This window comes from Garra rufa, chromosome 21, assembly GCF_049309525.1.
Source record: "Garra rufa chromosome 21, GarRuf1.0, whole genome shotgun sequence".
Taxonomy (NCBI): domain Eukaryota; kingdom Metazoa; phylum Chordata; class Actinopteri; order Cypriniformes; family Cyprinidae; genus Garra; species Garra rufa.
The window spans coordinates 32,356,825-32,382,988 of NC_133381.1; the positions used below are offsets into that span (position 1 = coordinate 32,356,825).

The 26,164-nt window shown below is 37.0% G+C and overlaps 1 protein-coding gene across 1 annotated transcript in view; it reads right to left on the reverse strand.

Moving 5' to 3' along the window:
• Window positions 1–1,296: 1,296 nt before the first annotated feature.
• Window positions 1,297–26,164, reverse strand: part of ccdc88c (coiled-coil domain containing 88C) — a 79,675-nt gene continuing 54,807 nt past the window's right edge. Inside the window, exons 25-34 of the mRNA XM_073826600.1 lie at window positions 24,570–24,713; window positions 21,884–22,070; window positions 21,555–21,700; window positions 20,352–20,441; window positions 19,528–19,814; window positions 13,439–13,645; window positions 9,188–9,262; window positions 9,040–9,099; window positions 6,025–6,254; window positions 1,297–3,572 (exon numbers count right to left, since the gene is read on the reverse strand). Coding sequence (XP_073682701.1) covers window positions 2,682–3,572; window positions 6,025–6,254; window positions 9,040–9,099; window positions 9,188–9,262; window positions 13,439–13,645; window positions 19,528–19,814; window positions 20,352–20,441; window positions 21,555–21,700; window positions 21,884–22,070; window positions 24,570–24,713 — 2,317 coding nt within the window. The 3' untranslated portion in view covers window positions 1,297–2,681. The remainder of the gene's footprint in view (window positions 3,573–6,024; window positions 6,255–9,039; window positions 9,100–9,187; window positions 9,263–13,438; window positions 13,646–19,527; window positions 19,815–20,351; window positions 20,442–21,554; window positions 21,701–21,883; window positions 22,071–24,569; window positions 24,714–26,164) is intronic.

Below are 26,164 nucleotides of genomic sequence, written 5' to 3' on the forward strand. Positions count from 1 at the left end.
AAATTGCGTCAACAGTTTTTACGTGATTACTCAAAGCGAAACACTCATCTCAAGTGTCTTCCCCAGACTCAGGATATGTCTCATATCCTTATAGTGACCTGCCCGCACAGACAGCACGTTTGGCCATTACAGCTGCGCTCCGACTGAACCGACATGAAACTGACACGGAACGCTGCTATAATGTCCAAAGTGCTGTCTAGGTAGGCAGCTCCTTCGCATAATAGCCTCATGTTTATCTACCTGTTGGGAATAAAGGTAATCATGTATGTAGTGATGTATGCGGAAGTAAACATTTAAAGTTTCCTCAGTGAAATTGTTTTGAGCGCAAAGAGAGGATCTCAAACGGTTACATTCCTCGAATAGTCACACTTTGGTGTCCCATAACGTTTTTAACGCATTTTATTTGTGAGACATAGCCTATTAGATATGTTTGATAAACCGCTATTAAACAGCATGAAAAATATGTAAATACTGTCCTGCGTAACGCATTTTGTGATTTCTCGGTTGTTCCTTAAAATTGTGACAAAGTTCGTTTATATGGCAGGACAACTAAATCCAATCTAAAAAAAAAGGTAATTGTGACTTTATCTCACAGTTCTGACTTTTTTTTTTTTTTTAGAATTGCCTCATATTAACATAAATTTTGACGTTTTTCTCAGAACTGTGAAATATAAACACAATTGCGAGTTATAAACTCAGAATTGCAGGATACAAACCCACAATTGCGAGAAATAAAGTCAGAATCGCAAGGTATAAATTCTGACAATTTCTCTCAATTGAGTTTACATCTCGCAATTCAGATTTTTTTTTTAATTCTGACAATTTCTCTCAATTGAGTTTACATCTCGCAATTCTGACTTTTTTTAAATTCACAATTGCCAGAAATAAAGTCAGAATTGCGAGAGAAATTTGTAATTCCGACTTTTTTTCCTCAGAATTGCATCATATAAACTCTCAATTCTGACTTTTTTCTCATAGTCCCACCTTTTATCTTTTATATTCTGACTTTTTTCTCGCAATTGCAACTTTGTATCTCACAAATTCTGACTTTTTTCTCAATTGCGAGTTTACGTCTCGCAATTCTAACTTTTTTCCTCAGAATTGTCATATAAACTCACAATTCTGACCTTTTTCTTGCAGTTGCGACTTTGTATCTCAGAATTTCGACTTTCTCGCAATTGCGAGTTTACATCTCACAATTCGAAAGTAAAAATTTATTTAAATTTTAATTCGAAAGTAAAAATGTATTTACTCATCTCATATATAAAAACCAGAGATTATTTAAAAAAGCTTTATTACAAAGAGTTCAGGTTTTGGAAAACAGCTTTCTCTAAACAGGCTTCTATCATTCACAATAAACTTTACATTAAATGTAAAAGGTTGTTAGGGTATCTACTCCTTACATCAAACACACAATATCTTACAGGTACTGATCTATGTTCATGTGCAGTAGTGTATAAAAACAGCTGTATATCTAAAATCTTTTAACCAGTAGTTGTGCACGTTCAAACAGAAGGAGACTCTCCTTATATTCACACATTCAGTGTGAATGCTTGATCCAAATATATTTCTATGAAGATACACCATTGCCTTTGGTGGTCAGCTTTAGCCTTTGACTTCAGACCATCAGAAGTTTAAGATGGTGACACGAGATGGCAGAAAAACACCACTGACAGGGAACAAGGGGTGCTAGGTTGGTGACAGAGTGAGGGATCCTTCACGGGAATGCTTTACGTGCGGAAAAAAAAAAAAGTATAATCAGACCACTCCATTCTTCCAGTGTTCAACATCATCAGACTTAACCACCAACCACACAACAAAAGCCATTTTGGAAAAATGAGGAATACACACTGATTAAAACAACCACACAAACAAGTGTCATTAATTGTCTCAAGGACATTAATAAATAAACTTCTGGTCATTAGAACAGTTGTGCAGTGTTAAAAAATGAATGTGCTGGAAACAAAACTAAAATCAAAAACACCAAACTGAGCTTCAATTTCTTTTTAGTACTATTCTAAATGCTTGTGTGAAACTGGGCAATATGTCCAGTACTTCAGATTCCCCTTCAAAACCCATTCCCAATACATTCTTCCACCTTAATATCAACAAGGTGCAGTCTTATTCCCATGTCCAACGCTCTTCTGTCGTATTCTCTCTTTCTGGCTCAGTGTTGCGTGCTTCTGCACAGAGTCTGAGCCAAACCCAGGTCCTACAGCAAATACATGGTCACCCACAAGAAGCAGAAAAGAGCAGATTGTTTGGTATGTCAGCAGGGAGCAAATGAGAGAGAGGCCGCTTCCCGTAATGGGTCCCTGTGAGGCTGTCTCGGTGATGGACCTGCGACTGTTCTTCGCCTCCTAAAGATGGATGCAGTCGCTACTCAGTAATTACGCTGGGAGTGGCTCCTAGCACACAGCCCAACGTTTGTTTTCCACATTCAGAATAGAACGTGAACCGGCTCTGCCATGGAGCTGCGGAAATCAATGGCATTTGATTGGATACGAAGGGGAAGAATACATTCAAGTGCCCCATACATTCGCTTTCAGATCAGTGTGCAAGACCCTCAAACGCAACTGGTGCCTTTGTTGCACCAAGAGAAACTTGGGGAGGAAGGACATGACCAGTTTTCCCAGAGCTGCCTGGGGCTTTTATTTGTTTACAGTGCAGCGTCTGAGGTTCTACACACAGCCATACTCATACCAAACAGTCTGGGGGTCATTGTTGGGGTCGGGAGAAGCAGGTTTGCTGGTGGGCTGCTCCTTGGTGGTGCAGTTTAAGTTCGCAGTGTCCGCTTTCTTCAACAGAGGCGACTCGGCCTGCCTTTGCTCCTGAGGTTCCTCCTCCAAATCCTTTAGCCTCAGTGCTGACACGGCTCGCACCGGAGTCACCATGGCCACCTCGCCACGATGCAGGGCTGACCGGGTTTGAGCAGGTCCAGAACGAACCGCTCCTGCCCGGCAGCTGCTGCTACCACTCCCAACATATTCCCGTTCAGCCTGCAGTGGCATAGGTGGAATAGCCAGGGGCGACTCATCTCTCGGTGGAGCGAGAGATAGACGGCGGGGGTCCACGGACACGTGACCGGGGTCTCCAGGCAGCGGCGAAGAACCAGCCAGCCTAGCAGACATGGGTCTTTCTCTGGCAACTACTCCCGACCTCCTCACTACCACGTCAGTTTGGCTGGGAGAACTTGCTTCGGTGCGGTAGCTGTCCGGTCCGTTGGAGCGGAGGAGGTCTGCGGAGGCAAGGCTGAATGTGCGGCTAAGACTGGTGCTGCTGCCCGCAACTCCACGAGGACTGGACTGCTGCAAAGGTGTGGGTCGCAGTCCTGCTCCTCTGTTAGGAAGGGTTTGCGACTGAGAAGGAGGTGTGGAGGTCTCTGTGAGCCGAACGCTTGGTTTGACGCTGTGTCCGGGTTTGGGGGATCGACCATCTAGTTCTGGTGGAGTAGACTTGATGGTTGGCGTGACGTAATTGGTGGGGGTTTTAGCGCCATCTCGCAAAGGAACAGGACGAGTAGATCTGGTGAAATAATCAGTCATCAGATCCTCTCGACTTCCTGTCTGCACCTGAAAAACATTTAAATCATCATACATTTTTTGCAAAAATCATGTGGTTTTAACTGTGCCTCAATTCCAGTATTACAATGGAAATTACTTGCAGGGTTCCTACACACTTTGTGATGCCTAGGACACCCTTACCTGGTTAGGAACTCCCTTGCTATAATAAAAATGTATTGTGGTGGTCTTGTGAACGTGCGTCGAAGACTAACATGGAAGAGTTAGTGGAAGTTATTTTTGTTTCTTTGTGCACAAAAAAAAAATTCTTATGGCTTTATAATATTACAGTTGAACTACCGATGTCACATGGACTATTTTATAGATGTTCTTACTACCTTTTATCTATGTAGGGTCATAAAACTTGGATTTCATCAAAAGTATCTTAATTTGTGTTCCAAAGATAAACAAAGGTCTTACAGGTTTAAAACAGTATAAGGGTGAGTAATTAATGACAGAATTTAAATTTTTGGGTGAACTATCCTTGTAAATGCAGTAATACAATGCCTTGTTTTTACGATTTTTTTCCACTGTCATTATAATGAAGTGAAATTCTTGTATATTTCGAAAATATGAGGAAATATTACCAAACATTTAACTGAAATATTATGAAAATATATTAGAAAATATTTACTTTATTCCAACAGATGGGATACAATGTTAGATATGTTGAAAAAAACTAATGGGTTAATTATGGAAGCCCTTTCCACCACTGAAAAAAACAAAACAAAAAGGGTAATTGCGACTTTTTAATCTCACAATTGTTTTGGTTTTTTGCAAGTTTACATCTCACAACTCCCTTTTTTCAGAATTGTGAGATATTTTTCTCAGAATTGCAAGTTTACATCTCACAATTCTGACTCTTTCTCAGAATTGCGAGTTTATATCTCACAATTCTGACTTTATAACACACAAGTCAGAACTGTAAGATATAAACTCAAAAAGTCTTCGAGTTTTTATCTTACAATTCTGACTTTTTTTGCAATTGAGTTTATCATGCAATTTTGACTTTATAACTTGCCGTTATGAGTTTATCATGCAATTGTGAGAAAAAAAGCCAAAATTATGAGTTTTTCTATCGCAATTCTGACTATTATTTTGCAAATGTGAGTTTATATCACTCAGTTCTGAGAAAAGTCAGAATTGTGAATTTACATCTCGCAATTCTGACTTCATAACTCGCACTTACAAGTTTATATCATGCAATTTTGAGAAAAAAAGTCAGAAGTTTATAAATTTTGAGTAAAAGAAGTGAAATTGCGACATCTCAGAATTCAGATTTTTTTTCACTCAATTGCGAATTTACATCTCACAGTTCAGACTTTTTTCTAGGAGTTGTAAGATATTAACTTGCAATAATAAGTTATAAAGTCAGAATTATGAGATATAAACTTGCAAATAATTTTTTTTTTCTCAGAACTGCATGTTTATATCTCACAATTCTTACTTTATTACACGCAATTTCAAGTTAAGTCAGAATTGTAAGATATAAACTCATAATTCTGAGAAAAGAAGTCAGAATTGTGTGAAAAACAAAATTGTATTTGTGAGAAAGTCTCACAATTTTTACATTTTAAATTCAGAGGAAAAAGTTAACTCTCAATTACGAGATATCACGCAATTCTGAGAAAAAAGTCAGAATTTTGAGTTTATATCTCGCAATCCTGAGAAAAAAAGTCAGAATTGTGAGAAAAAAGTCACAATAACCTTTTTATTTTAACTTAATCAGTGACGGAAATAGGCTTTAATATTTGACTGTTTAATGAACTGTTAATTGAATCAAATAACTGACTTTAATGTCTTGACTTGTGTTTATATTTAATATTTAACTTATTTAAATAAAATGTAATCTTAAAATTAAATAAATTCAGCAACTCTAAGAAATCTGATTTTTTTTTTAAATTCCACTAACCCCCAAATATTCCTATTGAAATATTCCTAGAAATCATTGTTTTAAAATGATTCTTCCTGCCAAATTGGTTCATGACTATGGGAATCCTGTGCATGCATTTCTGATAACTTGCCCATTATCTTACAAGAGAAGCACATTAAAATCTATTACGATGACAGAGGGACTTGGAGATATGTGTATCAAATATGACATGTGATATCAACTTTAGTAAGGCCACTAGCTGAAATGGTGCATGCCCATCACTGTCAGTGTCTCCATTATAAACATTTCACACAGCACTCAAAGACATTATCTTAATAATCCCCAATTAACAAACAACAATCTATAGTGCAGGGCCAAACAGATCAAATATCAGGCATAATTTATTTAGCAGCCTAAATGTCTCCACTGATCATGAGTTAAATTTAAAAAGATCTATTTTGCCATTCTCTCTTGATATCTGATATCCGAAGCGAGAAAATGTACATCCTGTGATTCACCACACGTGTTAAAACATATGCAAATTCTTCTAAAGATGAGTGTTGAAACGTTGTTAGTGTTAAAACAACTTACAGTGGGTGGGGACAGGGCATTACTCTCCTGCAAGAACTCCTCCAGGGTGACCATCTCGCTGCCAGGGGAGGACGGCCGTAGAGATGTGGGCCGCTGAGAAGAACGTGAAGCAGATGGGGCGTCACAGGGAAGGGTGGAGCTACGACTGAGACGTGAGCCTTCATGACCCAGTCCAACAACATCATCACTTGACAGACTGGCAGATCGGCCCTGCAGGCAGTCTAGAGAACCTGGAGGAAGACAGGAAATTAAAACACGAACTAACATTTAAGAGTGTGGAATGTCATAAAAGCACGCACGTTAAAAGGTAGCTAATGGAGGTTTGTGCGTGTCCATAGTGCTATTCACACAGTAAGTATAATCATGGTCAGTTATTTCAGCATTTACTGTACATGCGCTAGCCTGCGATTTTATTGAGAAGCTAAATGAGAAAAGTGTTTTTCCTCACACAACCCAGGAGAGAAACATTAGAGTGATGTAACTGCCATCCGAATCAACATCTGACTCGACAAGGAGAAATTGGCCTCTGCTAAGTGCTGTTGGGCTTTTACTTGACACTTTGCATGGTAATGAAATCAAATTTCTTCTAGTGTGAAAGATTTGATGTTAGAGGTGTCCAGAACATTTATACACACGTTGCTATGCGGTTTTTAAGGTGTTGTGGGTGGTTACTAGTTATTAGAGCATTGCTAGGTGGTTGCTTACTGCACCAACTCAAGAGACCATATCCATTTATTCATGGTATTCTGGTCTGTAGATATGGCCCAGGGTTCTTCAATGCAAGTCTATTTGATTTTTCTGCATGGTTTATTATCCACCAAACAACAGTCTAATGGCTATTCTATCCATTGACATCACCTCTTGTGTTTGGTTTGTTTAGATGTCTTTGGTCCGTGTTGTGTTCGTATTTTATTCAAACTGCACCATAGTTTGTTTGCAGGTAAATAGATTTTCAGCAGTTTTTGTCTGCTTGTTTGGTGCACACCAGGGTTTGCATGGTAGCATTCACACTTACTCAGGTGAACTACACTAACATAAGCAATCGTGTCAGGTTCATTTTAGTTGAACCAAATATGGCAAGTGTTAACACCCTTAGAAAACTGGTTCCGTATCACTTACAAAATACTACTTCTTACCTATAAGGCCCTTAATGGTTTAGCTCCTGCATACCTAACTAGTCTCCTACTACGCTACAATCCCTCACGCTCCCTAAGGTCACAAAACTCTGGACTTTTAGTAGTACCTAGGATAGCAAAGTCCACTAAAGGAGGGAGAGCCTTTTCTCATTTGGCTCCCAAACTCTGGAATAGCCTCCCTGATAACACACTCTCTATGTTTAAATCTAGATTAAAGACTCATCTCTTTAGCCAAGCATTCACATAATGTATCTCATAACGTTGTACTTCAGTTACATCTGATCAAATGCACATTAATATTCTTCAGCTTGGGCAAAACACATCATTTTTGTTTGGTTGGAAGTTGGAACAGCAGCTACGCTAATTATTTCTCTATTTGTTTCTCTGTTTCTGCCACGGGATTTCCATCCCGTGGTAACTAGGATTTACACAAGATTCAGTCTGGATTCAGAAGAAAAGAACCAAAGAATTTGTGGGCCCTGAAAGAACTGAAGAACAGTGGGCAGTTTAACTGTTCAGGACAAACAAGGGACTTCTAAACAACTAATCGCTTAACAAAAAAAAAAAAAAAAAAAAACAAAAAAAAAAAAAGGTTGTGGATCATTCAGGTAACAACACAGTATTAAGAACTTTTGAATGGGGTCTTTTTTTATAAATTCAACTATTATTTTCTCATTTGGACTATTTGTAAACGTCTTTTATGTGATATTAATTAACAATAATTGCAGATTCTGCAAGGTGTATGTAACATTTTGACTTAAACTGTAAAGTGTACCTAAAGAGAGCTTTATGTACAACTATTTCACTAGGCAAATAATGCAAGATGTTTGGCATCAAAACCACATCTTTTTTTTATTCTTTGTTAGCAAGCACCACAAACCACACCTCACACCTCACACCATAGTGTTAGAATATGAGTCGCCAAATGAGTAAACTGTCTTAAAGGTCATTACAACGGTATTCTCACATAGTCAGATCATTGACGAAATGGCAAAAGAACCAGCCCATAGCTTCTGGTCAAAAACACCTACTTGGAAAAATGACTGGCATGGCATTTATTAGTGTTTAGTTAATCTGAAATATACACTGAGTTGAATTTCCAGCAGCCATTACTCCAAAGTCAACGTAACCCTTCAGAAATCAATCTAATATGCTGATTTGCTGCTCAAGTAACAATTTTAAAAACATCTGTGCTTTTTAAAGGGATAATTCACCCAAAAATGTTTCTCTCATTAATTACTCACCCTCATGTCGTTCAAAAACTCATAAGACCTTCGTTCATCTTCGGAACACAAATTTAATTTTAATTTGAGTTCTAAAGATGAACAAAGGTCTTAACAAGGATTTATAATGACATGAGGGTGAGTAATTAATGACAGAATTTTAATTTTGGGTGAACTATCCCTTTAATATATTTGCAGAAACCATGATACATTTTTATCAGCATTCTTTGATGACTAACAGCATTATATAACATTATAAATATACTGGCACATTTGATCAAATTCTTGCTTCCTTGATGATTAAAAGTATTGATTTCTTCATAAATAAAATCATACTGAGCCCAGACTTTTTCAACAACAAAAAACGATTCAAATGGCTTAATTAAAATTACACATTATATGATTTAATTTAAATAATTAAATTATTCATGATAAAATAATGCTTGCTCAATAACAGAGCAGCCTTTGCAAATGAATTTCTGCAAATGTTCTTGTAGAGACATTTGTTTCACTCTGAGAAGCAATTACTGTCTCAGTAGTACTTGAGAGGGAAGAGTGTGTACGGGGGTGGCAGTTTCCATAGTGGCTAATGAAGTGGGTATGCATGCATATGTAATAGACCACACATACACACACACACACACACACACACACACCTTTAGAGCTGATTGGGGAATTGCTGCTGGAGGTGAATTCGGCGGAGCTGGGTCGGTGGCCTGTAGAGGTGGGCACATATCACATATAAGCACGTCAAGAAATAAAGCGAGGCTGTAGAGGCAACATGTATTGATTTAATTCTCTTACCTGTGTTTCCATGGACACCGCTGGCAAAGACAGCATCTGGGGAATGATGGCGCAAGTCTTCCTCTGAGACCAATCCTGCAAATAAGAGAGTCGGCACTGAATATACAATTTAAGTCGAAAGTTTGCATACACCTTGCAGAATCTGCAAAATGTTAATTATTTTACCAAAATAAGAGGGATCATAGAAATTGCATGTTGTTTTTTATTAAGTACTGACCTGAATAAGATATTTCACATCGAAGACGTTTACAAGAGAAAGTCCACAAGAGAAAATAATAGTTGAATTTATAAAAATGACCCTGTTCAAAAGTTTACATACATGCAGTCTTAATACTGTGTTGTTACTTGAATGATCCACAACTGTGTTTTTTTTTTTCGTGATTCACAAGTCCATTTGTCACGGACAATTACACTGCTAACTGTTCTTCAGAAAAGTCCTTCAGGTCCCACGGATTGTTTGGTTTTTCAGGATGTGTGTGTTTGAACCTTTTCCAACAATGGCTGTGTGTTTTTGAGATCCATCTTTTCACACTGAGGACAACTGAGGGACTCCTATGCAACTATTACAGAAAGTACAAATGATCACTGATGCTTCAGAAGGAAAAAATGATGCATTAAGAGCCAGGGGTGTAAACTTTTGAACGGAATGAGGATGTGTACGTTTTTCTTTTTTTTGACTAAATGCCATATTTATTTTATTTAGCACTGCCCTTCAGAAGCTACAGAAGATACCAGAAGACAAAATAAGTTAAATTTATCCTGATCAACAAATTCAAAAAGCATAATGCATGTTTCCTTCTGAAGCATTAGTGAGCATTTGAACCTTCTGTAATAGTTGCATATGAGTCCCTCAGTTGTCCTCAGTGTTAAAAGACGGATCTCAAAATCATACAGTCATTGTTGGAAATGGTTAAAATACACAAAAATGCTGAAAAACCAAAGAATTTGTGGGACCCGAGGGATTTTTCTGAAGAACAGCGGGCAGTTTAACTCTTTAGGACGAACAAGTAACTCATGAGCGACTACCAAAAACAAAAAGCTGTGGATCATCCAGGTAACAACACAGTATTAAGAATCAAGCGTATATTAACTTTTAAACAGTTATTTTTATAAATTCAACCATTTTTCTCTTGTGGACTATATGTAAACATCTTTCATGTGAGATATCTTATTAAGGCCAGTACCAAATTAAAAAATAACATGCATTTTTTTATGTTCCCTGTTATTTTGGTAAAATAATTACCAGTATGCAAATTCTGCAAGGTACAGTATATGTAAAATTTTAACTTCAACTGTATCAGTATATGTACATTACGCTTAGTTTATCCCTATTTTAAGACATTTGATTAATTAGTGCCACCATCATTATATTTATTTCACATAATTTAGTTACCCTTTTAAAGATGCTCTCCTAAGAACAGTGTGATTATGGGACACGATGGGCCTTTGGCTACTGTTGTCTTCCTGTGTGCATTTGTACGAACATGACTGCTTGTTTACGCAGTGCAGTGGATATCTGAGAAAGCTTCAAGCACTTGAAAATAAACATTCATTAAGAGTGAACGCTTTGTTATTACGCTGACAGTGGCTTGATGAAATAAGCTTTGGGCTTTTTGGCTGGGAGTCACTGAAAGGGTCAGTGGTGTTTAAAGCTAAAGCCCTCATGTGTACATGGTGGTACATTACACAATGTAACGGCTAAATAAACTAATGCAGCATGGAAAACACAACAAAAAATTCTTAATGAAAACTTCAACAACTGCACTTATGGAAAAGGTATACATTTCAATACATAGTTAGGGTCTGTGAACACCCACCTATTTAAATGACATCCACAGCCTACTATTGATTACCACAGGAAAATTATTTCCGCTCATCCCTCAAATGGAAAAATTAATGATGTTTATATAGTAGTACAACTGCAACTCCCAAAGCAGACATTTATCTAGCTAGAAAGGTAGCCGAATTTCAAAAGGAAGATTTACAAAAGACAACTTTACAGCTCCCAAGTAACATTTTTTACTAATAAACTTTTCTTGTATATTTTACACTACCATTGAAGTTTGGGGTCTGTAATATTTATAATCTATCTATCTATCTATCTATCTATCTATCTATCTATCTATCCTTATATAGAAATTAAAACTTTTATTCAGAAATGATGTAATAAATGGATTAAAAGTGACAGTAATGACATTAATACACTTAAACAATGAAATACTCAAAGGGAACCCTGGGTATTAGGACTCGTATTGCTTAAAATAACAAATTATGTTGCTTACAGAAATTTGTTTTGTACATTTTTGGACTATGGGGGAGCACCATTATTTTAATGACGTGAAATAGTTGCACTCTTTGAGCTACTGGCGCTACCTGTTGCTATTTTTACCGTAACACAACTCGGAAAATAAAATACTCAAGTGATGCCACATTGAGAGGCTTTTGGTTGTAATTTTTCTAGCGATAAGATGAAAAGAAAAGATAAAATGCTAGATGCAATCGTGGCAGGATGTAAACATGCAGACGCTTGTCATGATGCCGCAGCTACTAAAGTAGTTTCTCAACACGGATTTCACTTAATATCCAGTGGCATTTAAACTCTTTGTGGGGAAAATTGATGGTACAGCATTTCATTTAAGCCTACGCAATCACCAACTGTAAGCTCTTTCAGTGGCTGTGGTAATTGTATCAGAATTCTATTTTCCGAGTTGTGCATCCTGAGGTAAAAACAGCAACAGGTAGCGCCAGTAGCTCATCGAGTGCAACCATGTCACGTCATCAAAATATACAGTCAAGCCTGAAATTATTCATACCCCTAGCAAACTCTGACTTAGTCACTTTTATTCAATCAGCAAGTTTTTTGTTGACCGGAAATGACACAGGATTCTCCCAAAAGATAATAAGACGATATACAAGAGGCATCATTGTGGTAACTTCAAAACAATTAAATATGGTCTTACAGCCCTTTCCTGACTTGTGAGCAGCCACAATGTGCAGCCGCAGGTCCTCAGTGAGCTCCTTTGTCTTAGCCATGACTGTCCACAAACCAACAGCAGAGAGCTTCTGTTTTTCACCTGTTGAGTTGATTAAAACAGCTGTTCCCAATGATTTAGAGTAATTAGGATGCTTTAGAACAGCTTGGACTATTTAGAATGGTATAGAACTTTGGATTTTCCCATAGACTGTGACAGTTTGCTGTTGGGAGAAGCCTGTGTCATTTCCAGTATAAAAAATAAAAAATAAGAAAAAAAACTTGCTGGTTGAATGAAAGTAACTTTAAGTCAGAATTTGCCAGGGGTATTAATAATTTCAGGCTTGACTGATATATGTGTTTTTGTCTACACAATCAAAGTAAATGGGAGTCCAATGTTATTCTGGACCCCACTGACATGTTTTGAACAAAATGAGGGTGAGAAAATTATTACAGAATATTCATTTTTTGGTAAACTATCACTCAAAATAGTCATTTATTATTAAAAACTAAGGGTGTGTTCACACTTGTAGTTTGGTTCATTTGGTTCATGTGGTCCGAAACCAAAAAGAATAATGATACAATTGGTCCTGGTCCGCTTAGCGTTCACACTGGCATTTTTAACAGCAAACCTAAAGATACCGAACCTAAAGGCATAGTGATACATTGATAACCTGATTGGTCGGGTTAAATGCTGTATTTTTCATGACGGAACTCACCGAACACTCCAAACAAAACTAAAAGGTGCGTTTAGCTTAAAGCGCTTAAAGTCGAATAAACCTAATGCTAACTAAACCTAAATTTGTTTTGAATGCATGGCTTGTGAAATCACGCTGCATAGCGTTGCACCTTGTTATTACTTAGTGTTTGTGGTCTGTTTAGAAGTATTTGGTCTGTGCTGCGTTCATATCATTCAAACCACACCAGAGTTTGTTTGGAAGCGGACTGAGACCCATCTTTTTAGCAGTCTCGGTCTGCTTGTTTGCTGCGCACCAGGGTTCGTATGGCAGCATTCACACTTACTCAAATGAACAGCGCTAACAGAGTAATCGCACCAGAGTTTGTTTTAATCTAACCAAACATGACAAGTGTGAACAAACCCTAAAAGCAGCCCAAAGTCTGTTGTAATTCCAATCCAATACAAGACAAACCAACAAATCATAAAGTGGCTCTAAGCATGAGCATATTTACTAGCATACATAACAGAATGAACATGGCCTGTCATTTGAGGTTCAAGGGCGTTGACATATAGTCTGCTAAACGACATAATTTAGCATTACCCTTTGGCCTGCGTCCTGGCCGCATGCTGGAGGATGACGTGTAGCCTGTTGCATTATGGGAGTTGCGGCTCAGTGGTGTTGAACAGGTGGCTCCTGGCTCTCGGCCCCTCCACCGGACCAGTTCTTCGTACCCGTTCATGCTATCACTACCGCCCCCTACTGAGCGATAGCCCTCTCTGCCTCTGGACCCTCCACTGTCGTTTAACACTTAAAAAAAAAAAATCAAGAGAAAAGGTCAGTGTCTGTGAGCGCATACAGAGCATATGCAGTGCAAGCGCTGCTGCTGGGCTCCAGTGACGCTGCGGGCAGCTGCATAGGAGAAGGTGTCGGGGCAAAAGCACAAGCATGTGTTAGTAAAATTGGATCAGCTCCAAAAAACACTTAAGCATGACACCCGTGGGCTTTCCTCACACTTTTAAACAGTTAAAAGAACGTCCCTTGCTCAATACAAGTTCTATCAGCAGCATCTGTGACTCATACTCATGGTTTCAGTTGTACTCCTACACTGGACATTTATGGGGAAACTTGAATGACAAGGGTGGCGAGTGCTTCTGATAGTTCACCCAAAAATGAAATTTTAAACCTGTATGAATTTCTTTCAAGTGAAAACAAAAAGATATTTTGGAGAATGTTGGAAACCAAACTGTTTTATGATTGGTTTCCAACATTCTTTAAAATATCTTCTTTTGAGTTCAACAGAAGATGGAAACACAACACAAGGGTGAGTAAATAATGACATTTAAATTTTTTGGGTGAACTTTACTTTAAGTCTTGTGGCTATACTTTCAACATACTGTATAGCCAAAAGTTCCTATTTCAACACATTCTGATGCAATGTCTTGCCCCGCAAACAGTCATTATTGTAAACATGAATTCGGTTGCTTTTACAAATTGAGGAACATGTCCTATTTTTTTTAAAGGGGTCATTGGAATCAAAATTCACTTTTACATGTTGTTTGAACTGAAATGTGTCTTGGCAGTGTGTGTACACAACCACCCTATAATGATAAAAATCAGTGTTTTTTTTTTTTTTTTTTTTGAATCCCCATAAATCATAACCGCTTTCTCAGATCAAGCCGTTCAGATTCTTGGCAGAATGACGTAGCTGTGCACAGGCCCCTCGCACGATTGTTGACTGACAATGGCTGTTTTAGCATAGACCTGCCTTGAGGGAGCTGTAAACTGTCCGCCATTGTTTCGACGCCAGAGCAGGAGTAGACAAGAATGTCTCTCATGCATTTTGTTGTTGAATGTAATAATGAACATAGCAGTCGTCATTTACTTCTGACAACTAAGCCACTGAAGATGCAGAGGACGACTTTTGTTTTTGAAGAAAATGCGGCCCCTGATCCGCCTAAAATGAGTCTATGTTCCCGCAAATCATTTGTGTAAGTGTAAATGTAAGTGTTTTTTTATGAATCTTTGCAAATCGAATTTCCTAATAATGTGCTAGTGAGCAGGTTCTGCAACTAATACAGCTTTACAGTCTCAGAGAACTGTTCATCACTCAGTGGAAGAGAGGGGTGGGGTGAGCAGAGCTCATTATCATTTAAAGGGACATGCACCATAATGGTTCGCTATGAACATAGCAGTTTTTGACAAGGTAAAAGCTGTGTTGTTTTACACTACCATTGACAAATTTTAACCCAAGTATGTCTTTTCATTAAGAATCATATCAGCTTGAGGAAAATGGTCATCCGATGAACCCTTTAATGAACTGACATCATGCCACAGATGCTATCGATAGTGTTTAACTTGGATTGAACCAAAAACATTCCTTTAAGCTTGACTGCTGTGACCAAACGAAAACACCAGCTGGAGCACTCTTGTCGCTCCACGAGATTCACTTTAAGAGTCATGTTGAAAATGATACCTCACATGACTTTTAAAAAGAAGAAAGTAGTTTCTATAACTGCGAGAAAAATCATCAAGAGTAGTTCCAAATAATGTTGGGGCTTTTAATGACTTTGAATCACATAAATAAGAAGGGAAGTTTGCAAGTCAGATTAAAACATGCATTGTCTATAAGATATAGTTCACACAAAGATGAAAATTCTGTCATTAATTACTCACCCTCATGTCATTCCAAACCTCTAAGACCTTTGTTCATCTTCAGAACACAAATTGAAATATTTTTAATTAAATCCAAGAGCTTCTTGACTCTGCATAGATAGGAACTGACAACGGACATCAATAAATAAAACAGTCCATGTGACGTCAGTGGTTCAACCGGTGTCAGCAGCATCATGCGTTGAAGACTAACATGGAAGAGAAGAAATTGTTGAATATAGTCATTATTTTAGTTTTCTTCATGCACAAAAGTATTCTCATAGCTTCATAAAATTAAGGTTGAACCACTGATGTCACATGGACTATTTTAAGGATGTCCTTACTACCTTTCCAGGCCTTCAAGGGTCAGAAAGCTCTTGCTTTTCATCAAAAATATCTTAATTTGTGTTCGAAAGATAAACAATAATCTTATAGGTTTGCAACAACACGAGTGTGAGTAATTAATGACAGAATTTTCATTTTTTGGTGAACTATTCCTTTAACAACATGACACATAATGACTTAATTTTTAAAGTTATATGGGAAATGTCACAAACCGGAATTAAATGTGCATTGTCTATATGAACACCATGGCTCAATGTGTCAAAGTGCATGTGCTAACTACTAAAACTGCTGATATTCTAGAAGATCATCTTGGAGGCCTTACATACCCTTCATACAGTTCTCTACACTAACTTTCAGCTTGGCACAGCAGTTAGTTACATATCCTCTAAGCACTAAAACTACCAAAACACTTCTCTTAAATAAACTCAATGCTTACCTAGCAAATATAATTGAATGTATTGCAATATTTTAGTACTGTAAAAAACATAGCAAACTGCTGTCCTTTTTAGTTTTGTCAGGTTTTGAACTTATATGCATGAAGAATTTGTAAGCATGTGCAAAAATGATCTGTCTTCACCTAGTGTAACTGTACCACATCTCAAAGTGTGCACGTGCTAACCACTAAGTTTTGACTTGTCTTATTTTTCTAATGACAGAAATGAGAAGGGGAACTGTCACAAGCCAAACTCAAAAAACAGACATGAATTGTCTATATTTGACCCTGGACAACAAAACCAGTCATAAGGGTCAATTTAGATTTCTCTATTATCTGGAAGCTGGTTTGTTAAGATGAGACAATATTTGGCTGAAATACAACTATTTGAAACTCTTGAATCTGAGGGTGCAAAAAATCTAAATATTGAGAAAATCGCCTTTAAAGTTGTCCAAATGAAGTTCTTTGTAATGCATATTACGAGGCAAAAATAACAAATTGATACATTTACAGTAGGAAATCCACAAAATATCTTCATGAAACATGATCTTTACTTAATATCCTAATGCACGCGCTAAACTGTGACGTAGGTGCAACACATCTCAATGAGTAATTCTGCATCACTTATAGAACATGTAATTCAAAGATTAAATGGGGAGATACAAAAATAGCCCACACACAGAAATTCATGTTGTGAACATCCATTTGAGATCAACAAACACTTTTACAGGATGTGCAGGCGTTGAGGTTTCTCTTCTGTATGATGCACACTACACACTACTACACTTGTCACACCACCTTCAACATAAAAATAATGCAATATCTTCATGCAAATCTAACAATTGTATTTTAAATAAAGCAGTTAAACAATTGAGATATTACTTTCTGCCCTAAGAAGGCTGATTAAAGGACAAACCGATACATCCCCACCCCCAAGAATGGAAGTCGTGCCCTGCGTAAAAAGGCTACGATACAAATCAATGCATCTGATTTGCATATGAACCCTCCAAACATTAACTGGACAGTTGCATGCACATAAAGCACAGTGGACGTCCACCAAGCAATGTTAAAGATGCAAAAAAAAAGGTGCTGGTTGCTGGATGAAGTAAAATGTTGCAGGCCATTTTTAAGCAAACCTTTTGTGCAATGCAAGTTCACAAGCCACACATCAAACCACACAGGATAAACTAAAAGGTATCTGATGAAGTTTGTCGCCTCCATCTGCTTTCCTCCTTCAATCTCTCTCTCTGTATGCATGCACTTAATTTGATTACTATTGACTGCAGGCAGCAACTGTGGTCACCTCAGCCCGCCTTATTCAGTGTGAGCAATATCACACACACACTCACATTTCTCATGGCAAGCGCAAAGCCGACTGCATTTCGCTCGGTTTAATACACATTACTTACTGCAGGGTTGCATTCAGAATCCCGCAGCCCAGTCCCAGAGCCCCCCAGAGCATTGCAAGGAGTGTTTTGTGTGTATGTGTGTGTTTCTTCATTTTGATTTAGCACTAAGCCTGTGGTGGTGCGAGTGACAGGAAAATCTATTTCAGAGTGTTTCTTTCTTTAGCGTTTAGCGCCTAGCTTGATTTAAAAAAAATAAATAAATAATGAATAATGACATATGGAAAGAATGATGAGGTAAGTAGCGGTGATGATGATGATGTAAAAGGAAAAGATGAAGTGTTAGAAATGGCCAATATGCGAAACAGGCTCGGCGGGGGGGCAGGGAACGATGTTGTCAGATGAGGACCAGAAGCGTAGGCGTCTAGTAATGGATCGTCGAGATGGCGGCGGCGTCCCCTGAACGCGCATTTTCTCCTGGCTCTTGCTCCTGAGAAAGTGGAAACGCTTCGCTGCTGGAGGGGCTGGAGTGTGTGAGGGTTAATGTACAGACAGATACACAGACAGGGAGAGAGATGGGTCAGTGGAAAAGAAGAAATTATGATTCAAAGATTAAAAAAATGGTTACATTTATGATTCATGAAGAATGTAGCCCAGAGGTTCCCCTTTGAAGATTATTTTGGCCATGCAATATAGCATGAAACTTGAGGAAGCATTATTACTTGGAAAAAGCTGAGAAACGATAGACTGAAATTGGAAATTTACAACAGGATTAGTTCACTGAGTGGACATCAGGAAGAAAAAGAGGTTATATTTACAGTAACCCTGGGGGAAAAAAAGATGCATGGCGCCCCCTAGTGGAAAGGACAGATAGCTGATGCAAACTAAAGCTAGTTTACTGCAACTACATTGAAAGTGTCTCTATTTTTATGTTTCAGACCTGAGGATGTTCAGTTGGTGTAAAAGTTGTTTAGTTACCAAGACTCCAAAGTCACTTGTAAATGTACATCATGAATATGACTTATATGGACTCCAGTGCAATTCACAAGTAATATTAAAGCAATATGGCTTAATTTAGCATCTCATAAAAATGCATTTCAGACTTGAAGGGATAGTTTAACCAAAAATAAAAATTATCCCATGATTTACTCACCGTCAAGCCATTCCAGGTGTATACTCTTCTTCTAGACGTATACAATTGGAGTTATATAAAAAAAAAAAAAAATCTTGACTCTTTCAAGCTTTATAATGCCAGTGAATGGCTGTTGATTTTTGTCAACAAGTCTAATAAAGTGCATTCATCCACCATAAAAGGTTTTCCATATGGCTCCGGGGGTTAATAAAGGCCTTCTGAATTAATGCATTTATGTAAGAAAAATATCCATATTTAAAACTTTATAAACCGCAATCTCTCGATTTTGCTAACTGATGTACGTGCGTTCACGAGAGAGTGCCATTCCAGCGGATGACACAGGACGTTTTTTTTTTTTTTACTCAAACACATCGATTTATTTCAGGAGGCCTTTATTAACCCCCTGGAGCCATGTGGAACACTTTTTATAATGGATTTATGCACTTTATTGGACTTCAAAATCTCAACGCCCATTCACTGCCATTACAAAGCTTAGAAGAGCCAAGACTTTTTTTTTTTTTTTTTTATCTCTGATTGTTTTTGTCTGAAGAAATGAAGTTGAATACACCTAGGATGGCTTGAAGGTACCATTTTCTAAGAGAAAAAAAAAACACTTAAGAAAGTTCTCAAAATATCTTCTCTTGTGTTCCACAGAATTTTCATTTGGTAAACTACTTCTTTAAATAACATTGGGATGGAATCAAACTTCGGTTAGGATCAAGATATAAATCATTGTGTTACTTCATGTGATGGCTTAGTTCAGCCCTGTGACAGCAGTACTCACCTCGGCCATTGAGGGCAGGTGAAAGGGTTGGTGACTGTATATGATTCTCCTCTGCGGAGTGATTGTTCATGGAGTCCAGACTGAGACGTGACTGTCTAGGCGGCAGCGGTGGAGGGGGAAGGGGTGGTGTGCTCTCGGGACAGTCTATGCATGTGGGGATCTCTGGCAGAGGGATGTCTGGAGCACTTCGGATTCTCTCACGTGGAGCGTCGGTCCTTTCTCGTTGACTTTCTTTCTTAGGTTTCATGAATTTCGCTATTGCTTTAGCTCCAGCCCAATGCCGACTCCTGCGTTAGAGAAAAAAAAAAGTAATAAAATCCTTTTGTATTCAAAGTTTATACTAAAAATAAGTTGTCATGACAACTCTCTAAGGTTAATGTTAATGTGTCTGGTCTTGGAGGAATAGATCTGCTACGCTGCTGCGGCATTGCAAGTACCAAGACTTGCTACTGTCAATATATCCACAGCATGCTGCTGTGAGCATGTAGGAATACTGCTGCTGCACATATAACATACATGAAACACAGCATAGCAGATCTATACAGGTGGAGCTGGGGAAGGTGTACGGTTTCTGAAGCATGCTGCAAACTGCTACAGCAAGCACTAGTCGTACATTTGAATGTTGAACAGTGAGCTTATTGGCTACCAATACAGGAGAGAACCAATCAGCTGTGCCATGTGATAATGATGTCATCAGGACAGATTGTTATCAGACTGCGCCATCTAGAGTTTCATGCCAGAACTTTGTATTTAAACTTAACAATTAGATCTAAATGTACAGTATGTTCAGTCTTGATCAGTATAGATTCCACAGATGGACTCACTTTTTAGGAGTCGGGTCATAGAACTTATACTGGTCCATGATCTTCTCCTCCAATTTCTCCTTCTGTCGCCGTAAAGAATTCAGCTTATCACTGTAACAGAAATCAATGATTATTAGGAGAATGGCATTAGGACATTTTGACCAACAACATTTTTTTTTATTAAAACCAGTGTTTCCCAATAGGTTTTTTAGATACCCCTACACATATACTTTTCTAGTACCAGAGATGGCAATCATTAATTAAAGGGGACATCGGATGCCCATTGGGATTCTTTAGGGTCTCCATGAAATGTTGTGTAAAATTACACCCTTTTTACCTTGTCAAAAACAGCTCTGTTTACAGAGACCAGTTTCGGTGCATGGCTCTTTAAATGATAATGAGCTACTGCTCACCCTGCTCCTCTCTTTCATTTTGTGTGTATTCATTGGCACACTGCCGTCAAAAACAAAACTAATCCACTGTGTCCTTAGTGGCTCTGATGTCGGGAGAAAATAAAGACTCTTAAGTTCACATTTACTTTTTGATGCTTCAACTGTTTGGGCGTGGAGAAAATGGCAGACATATGATAATACAGGACAGTCCGTCAGTGTTCGTGGGCGGGGCCTGAGGAGTATGATGTTATAGCTTGATAATTGAGATTGTTTACGTTTTTAGGGTTAAAAAAAAAGGAGTGAATGGATTTTTATCATTGTAGGGCGGTTGTGTCCACACAATGCTAAGACACATTTTGCAAACACTATGTAAAAATTATTTTTGCATCTGATGTCCCCTTTAAAAATATGATATTTGACCCTGGACCTGAAAATCATATGTACACATCATCTGAAATCTATGCATTTGTCAGGATAGGACAATATTTGGCTGAGATAAAACTATTTAAAAATCTGGAATCTTAGGGTGCAAAAAAAAAAAAAAATCTAAATATTGAGAAAATTGTCCTTAAATTGTCCAAATGAAGTTCTTAGCAATGTATATTACTAATCAAAAATTAAGTTTTGATATACTTATGGTAGGAAATTTACAAAACATCTTCATAGAACATGATCTTTTCTTAATATCCTAATGATTTTTGGCATAAAAGAAAACTGACCATTTTCACCCATACAATGTATTTTTGGCTATTGCAACAAATATACCCATGCTACTTAAGACTGGGTTTGTGGTCCAGGGTCACATATGATGTCTCTGTGACACACTGCTTACATGTACTGTTTCTGTTCTTCGTGGTAAAGTTCTTTGCTCTCCATGGTTCTCTCCAGCAGGGTCTGGTTTTGTTGACTGAGCATCTGGATCTGACTCAGAAGATGATGGTTTTCCTCTTCCAAGTTTCCTTTCAAACGGGTTAGCAGCTAAATGGAGAGGAAGATATCTTAGCACTGGCTGCTAAAAATAATCAGTATCAAGGCCTGGGATCAATATCCAGTCTTGCCTGTGATGGTCTAATACATCACAGGCACAATACTCTTGGGTTTGTCGCAGAAGCAGATTGTGTATCCAGTTTCAGTTATTTCCTTTTATAAGGTCTCTCTCACCTCACAGTGGTTGTCCAGTTTGGTCATTGAGATGTCCAGGCCCTGATGCTGCTCTTTCAGTTGATCGTATCGTGCCTGCCAGCGGTTCAGTTCCAGCTGGGACTCATTCTGAGAGGTCTTCAGTTCTTTGGTCTGCAGTTGCAGGCTGTCATATTCCTGCCTCAACTGCACGTGCGTCTGTGTAAGTCTGCAGGTACATAAACATTTTATAGATATTATATATCTATAAATATATATTATATATTAGAATTTTATATTTTTCATGTGACTATATTGAATATGTAATTCATTCCTGTGATGCAAAGTTGAATTTAGAGCATCATTACTCCAGTCTTTGGTGTCACGTTATCCTTCAGAAATCATTATAACATGCTTATTTATTATCATTGTTGAAACCTTCAATACTTTTTTCAGAATTCTTTAATAAATAAAAGGTTAAAAAGTACATTTATTTGAAATTTAAATCTTTTGTAACAACTTTTATAAACTACCATTTAAAGTTTGTATTCTTTCTTTTTTTTTTTTTTTTGAAAAATTAATATTTTTACTCACCAAAGTTATATTGATAAAAAGTGATAGCAAAGACTAACATTGTAAGAAAAAATAAAATCTATTTTAAATAAATGGTGTTCTTTTTAACTTTTTATTCATCAAAGAATCCTGGAAAAAAGAATCACAGGTTCAAAAAAAATAAAAAATAAATAGGCAGCACAACTGTTTCCAACATTGATAAAAGTAATAAATTAGCATATTAGGATGATTTCTGAAGGATCATGTGACACTGAAGACCGGTGTAATGGGTGAAGAAAATTTAGCTTTGCATCACATGAACAAATTAAAATATGTTAAATATTTTAATATATTTTAAAGTATATTAAAATAGAAAACCACTATTTTAAACTCTAATAATATTTCACAATATTACAGTTTTTTTCTGTAATTTTGATCAAGTAAATGCAGCCTTGATAAGCATAAAATAATTCTTTGAAAAACATAAATCTTACTGATCTCAAACTTTAAACAGCAGTGTTTGTTTTTATTGAACATACAGGGAGCAACAGACTTTTTGTGTGAAAATATGTGAGGTGGCACACAATAGATAAAAGGCTCACCAGCATTGGGCAAAAATCACAAATTATTCATACAGATACTTCAGCTTAAGTAGTATGTTAAGAAAAAAGTTAATATGTGTTTTGTTCACTTTAATATTTAATATTTTAATAAATAGAAGGATAAATTTTTGTTCAATAGATATATTGTCATGGAAATGTTCATTTAAAAAAAACACATACAAAATTATTTAAAACAGTAAAGGATTCTGATGAATGATTGAACCAGATTTTTTATTTAATATAGCTTTACATACATTACAATAAATATGAAAGTTTATTATCTCATATGATTAACATCATATTTTTAAATATGATGGTTTCATTATAAATATGGTGATTATCTCAGAAGTGGACACCCAACTTAATATATGATATTCACCATCTGATTGAAACCATATCATGTCAACAAATGGAAAAATCAGCCAGCTATTTATCATTATCTTAATTATTGTGCCTATAGGTGAATTTTTGTGCCATCTAGTGGTTTAAAGGAGTAAGCACCTTTGTACCATACAATTTAAACATAATTGTGCATGTCATATTTACATTTATTTTCAATCATTTACCAGATGCTTTTGTCCAAAGCGACTTTCACATGAGCACAATAGAAGCAACAAAGGGCAAAAATATGTAAATGATAAGTCCTGGATAGCACATGTAGCAAGATGTATTTATTGATTTATATTCCCTAATAAATAAACAGAACAAAAGTACATAGAATAGAAATAGAGCGGAGAGAGCTAGTGTTAGAGGGTCAAGCTATTATTATTTTTTCAAATAAATAAAAAAAAAGAAAACAATTAGAATAGAAATTAAATAGAGAGTTAGTGCTAGTGTTAGATGATGATGGTTTTTAAATAATAAATAAAACAAAACAAAACAAGAAGATCGAAAAATAGAATAAAAATTGTTAGTGTTAAAGATTAGGGGGTGGGAAAGTAATTTTATTTCATGGTAACGATATACATCACGATATAGATATTTTTGCTTAAAAAAACTAAAATAAGAAATGCTTTAACACTGTTTAAAGTAATTTAATTTATAAAAACAGGGCATTTTCTTTGGTGTATAAATCAAATATATGTTTCTTCTTATTTAAAGTTACAAAATTGATTTAGTCAGGAGCACAGAGCAGTGAGAGATTTTCTCTCTTTTGTTGTTTGTTTAACATGAATGACAGACAGCAGAAATATTAGACTGCTGTCACTTTAAGAGCTGCCCAGATCCAACATATACGCGTACATATACCGAAATGAGTTTTGCTGATTGTGTCTGAAGTGGCTTGAAATCAGTTGTTTTTAAACCGTAATGCTTAAAAATGTGTGCAAACGATAAGTGTTTTTATTACCAGTAAGCAATGTCAATAATAATACTAATAGTAATAGAATAACTATGCAATGATGTGAAACCTAAAATACTGTACATCCATAAATGTTGTTACTATTGCTCTAGTGTTATAGTCTATTCCAGCCAGCAGAGGGCAGTACATGATTTACATGAATACATCACCTCAGCCTCTTGCATGTTTTCCACTGAAAACTGACTACTGAGTGTTATGTTGATAAAAAGAGTACCTGTCTACTTCTTCTCTCAAACTGCGGTTCTCCCCCAGGATAAGAGTGTTCTTTTGAATTTCCTCTCCCAGACTCTTCCTGTCTCTGTGTAGAGATGCCTCCAATGCCTCCATAGCGTCCTTCTGCTTCAGGAGAACCGTGTATCTGTAACACAAATGTACATACCGTGATTCTAACTACTTTTTTTCTCTCAAACACATTCAAGTCATATGATTCAGGAGCATAATACATTTTTTTACGACTGAAGAAAGAAATACATCTTGGATGACAAATTTCTCCTTTAATACTAATGTAGAGCAGGTTTTCCCACACATCTTCAAGGAAGTAAAGGAAGATGCTATATTTAACACTAAACACTAAAAATGTCTTTCCAAATAAGTTCTAGTGCACAAAAAAATGAATACTAAATACATCAATAATTTTAACTAGATGTGGCCTAGGACCTCAAGACAGTGTGTGACCTATTGTACGTCTATCCATCACAGCCTTCATTTTCATTTCTGTTAAATTAAAGATGGCATCTTGACAAACGTCCGTTGGGGTTTGCATTCACAATTCCATTGGGGGTTGTGATGGAACTGACAGTGGCAAATTAAATAATGTATTTAAAAAAAAGATGACATTTTTTAAATTCTAAGAAATTATTTAAGAATTAATAATTATTAAAATAAATTAAAAAAGTATTTTTTAAAAGTAAATTATTCAAATAATAAACATTAAACCGAACACTTTGATAATAATATTAAATAAATAAATAAATGTTCAAACTGTTTTGACACACTAAAAAAGAAAAAACCTTATGTGCATGTGTGGCAAGCAAAGTCTGGCTTTTTTTTTTTTGCCTTTGTCTTTTTCTATTTATCTCCCATCACTTCCCCAAAATCTATTTCCTTCATGACTGTTTTAATTATTTGTGGAGATGTTACATTATTTATTGAAAGGTTAACATGACTTAAAATCATAGGGGGTATTTCAAATAAATAATTTAAGCCACAGGGGTTTCATCTGACAAAAAAAAGCTTGGGAACCTGTTTCATATTCCAACACTCCTCCAAAAACAGTTGTGTCATAAATGGATAATGGTAATTTACATAAATAAAGTAATTAGGGAATTGAGTGCATGTGACATGTGGAGTGTTGGACATGGACGCTGAGGCCGGCGGACATTACAGCTGATTGGGGCCCTGACAGCCATCTGCTGAACCCCTCAGCTGAGGCCCCCAGAGACACACTACTGCATTATTCATGAGGCAGAGAGATAAAGAGACAAGGGGAGACTACAAAACTACATTAGGGCAAATAGAACCATGTTTTTCCTGTCTCTTACAAAAGACACGACTTTCCACATTGCACCATGGAAAAATGACTGTGACAGGCACGTGTGAGAGGATTAGTGTGTATTAGAGCAGGTTGTACAGATCTGGCCATTTAAAATGCGCGCGGGAAGTAAAGTGGTCTCGCGTGACGCCGGTGTATTCCAAGGGAACACGGAAAATACAATGACATAGGAAAGACATGATCAGTAGGGGGCAGTCATGTAACGCACTGGACTGGAGCGGCAGCAAACATCGCTCTAAGCCCGAATGACTCGTTTG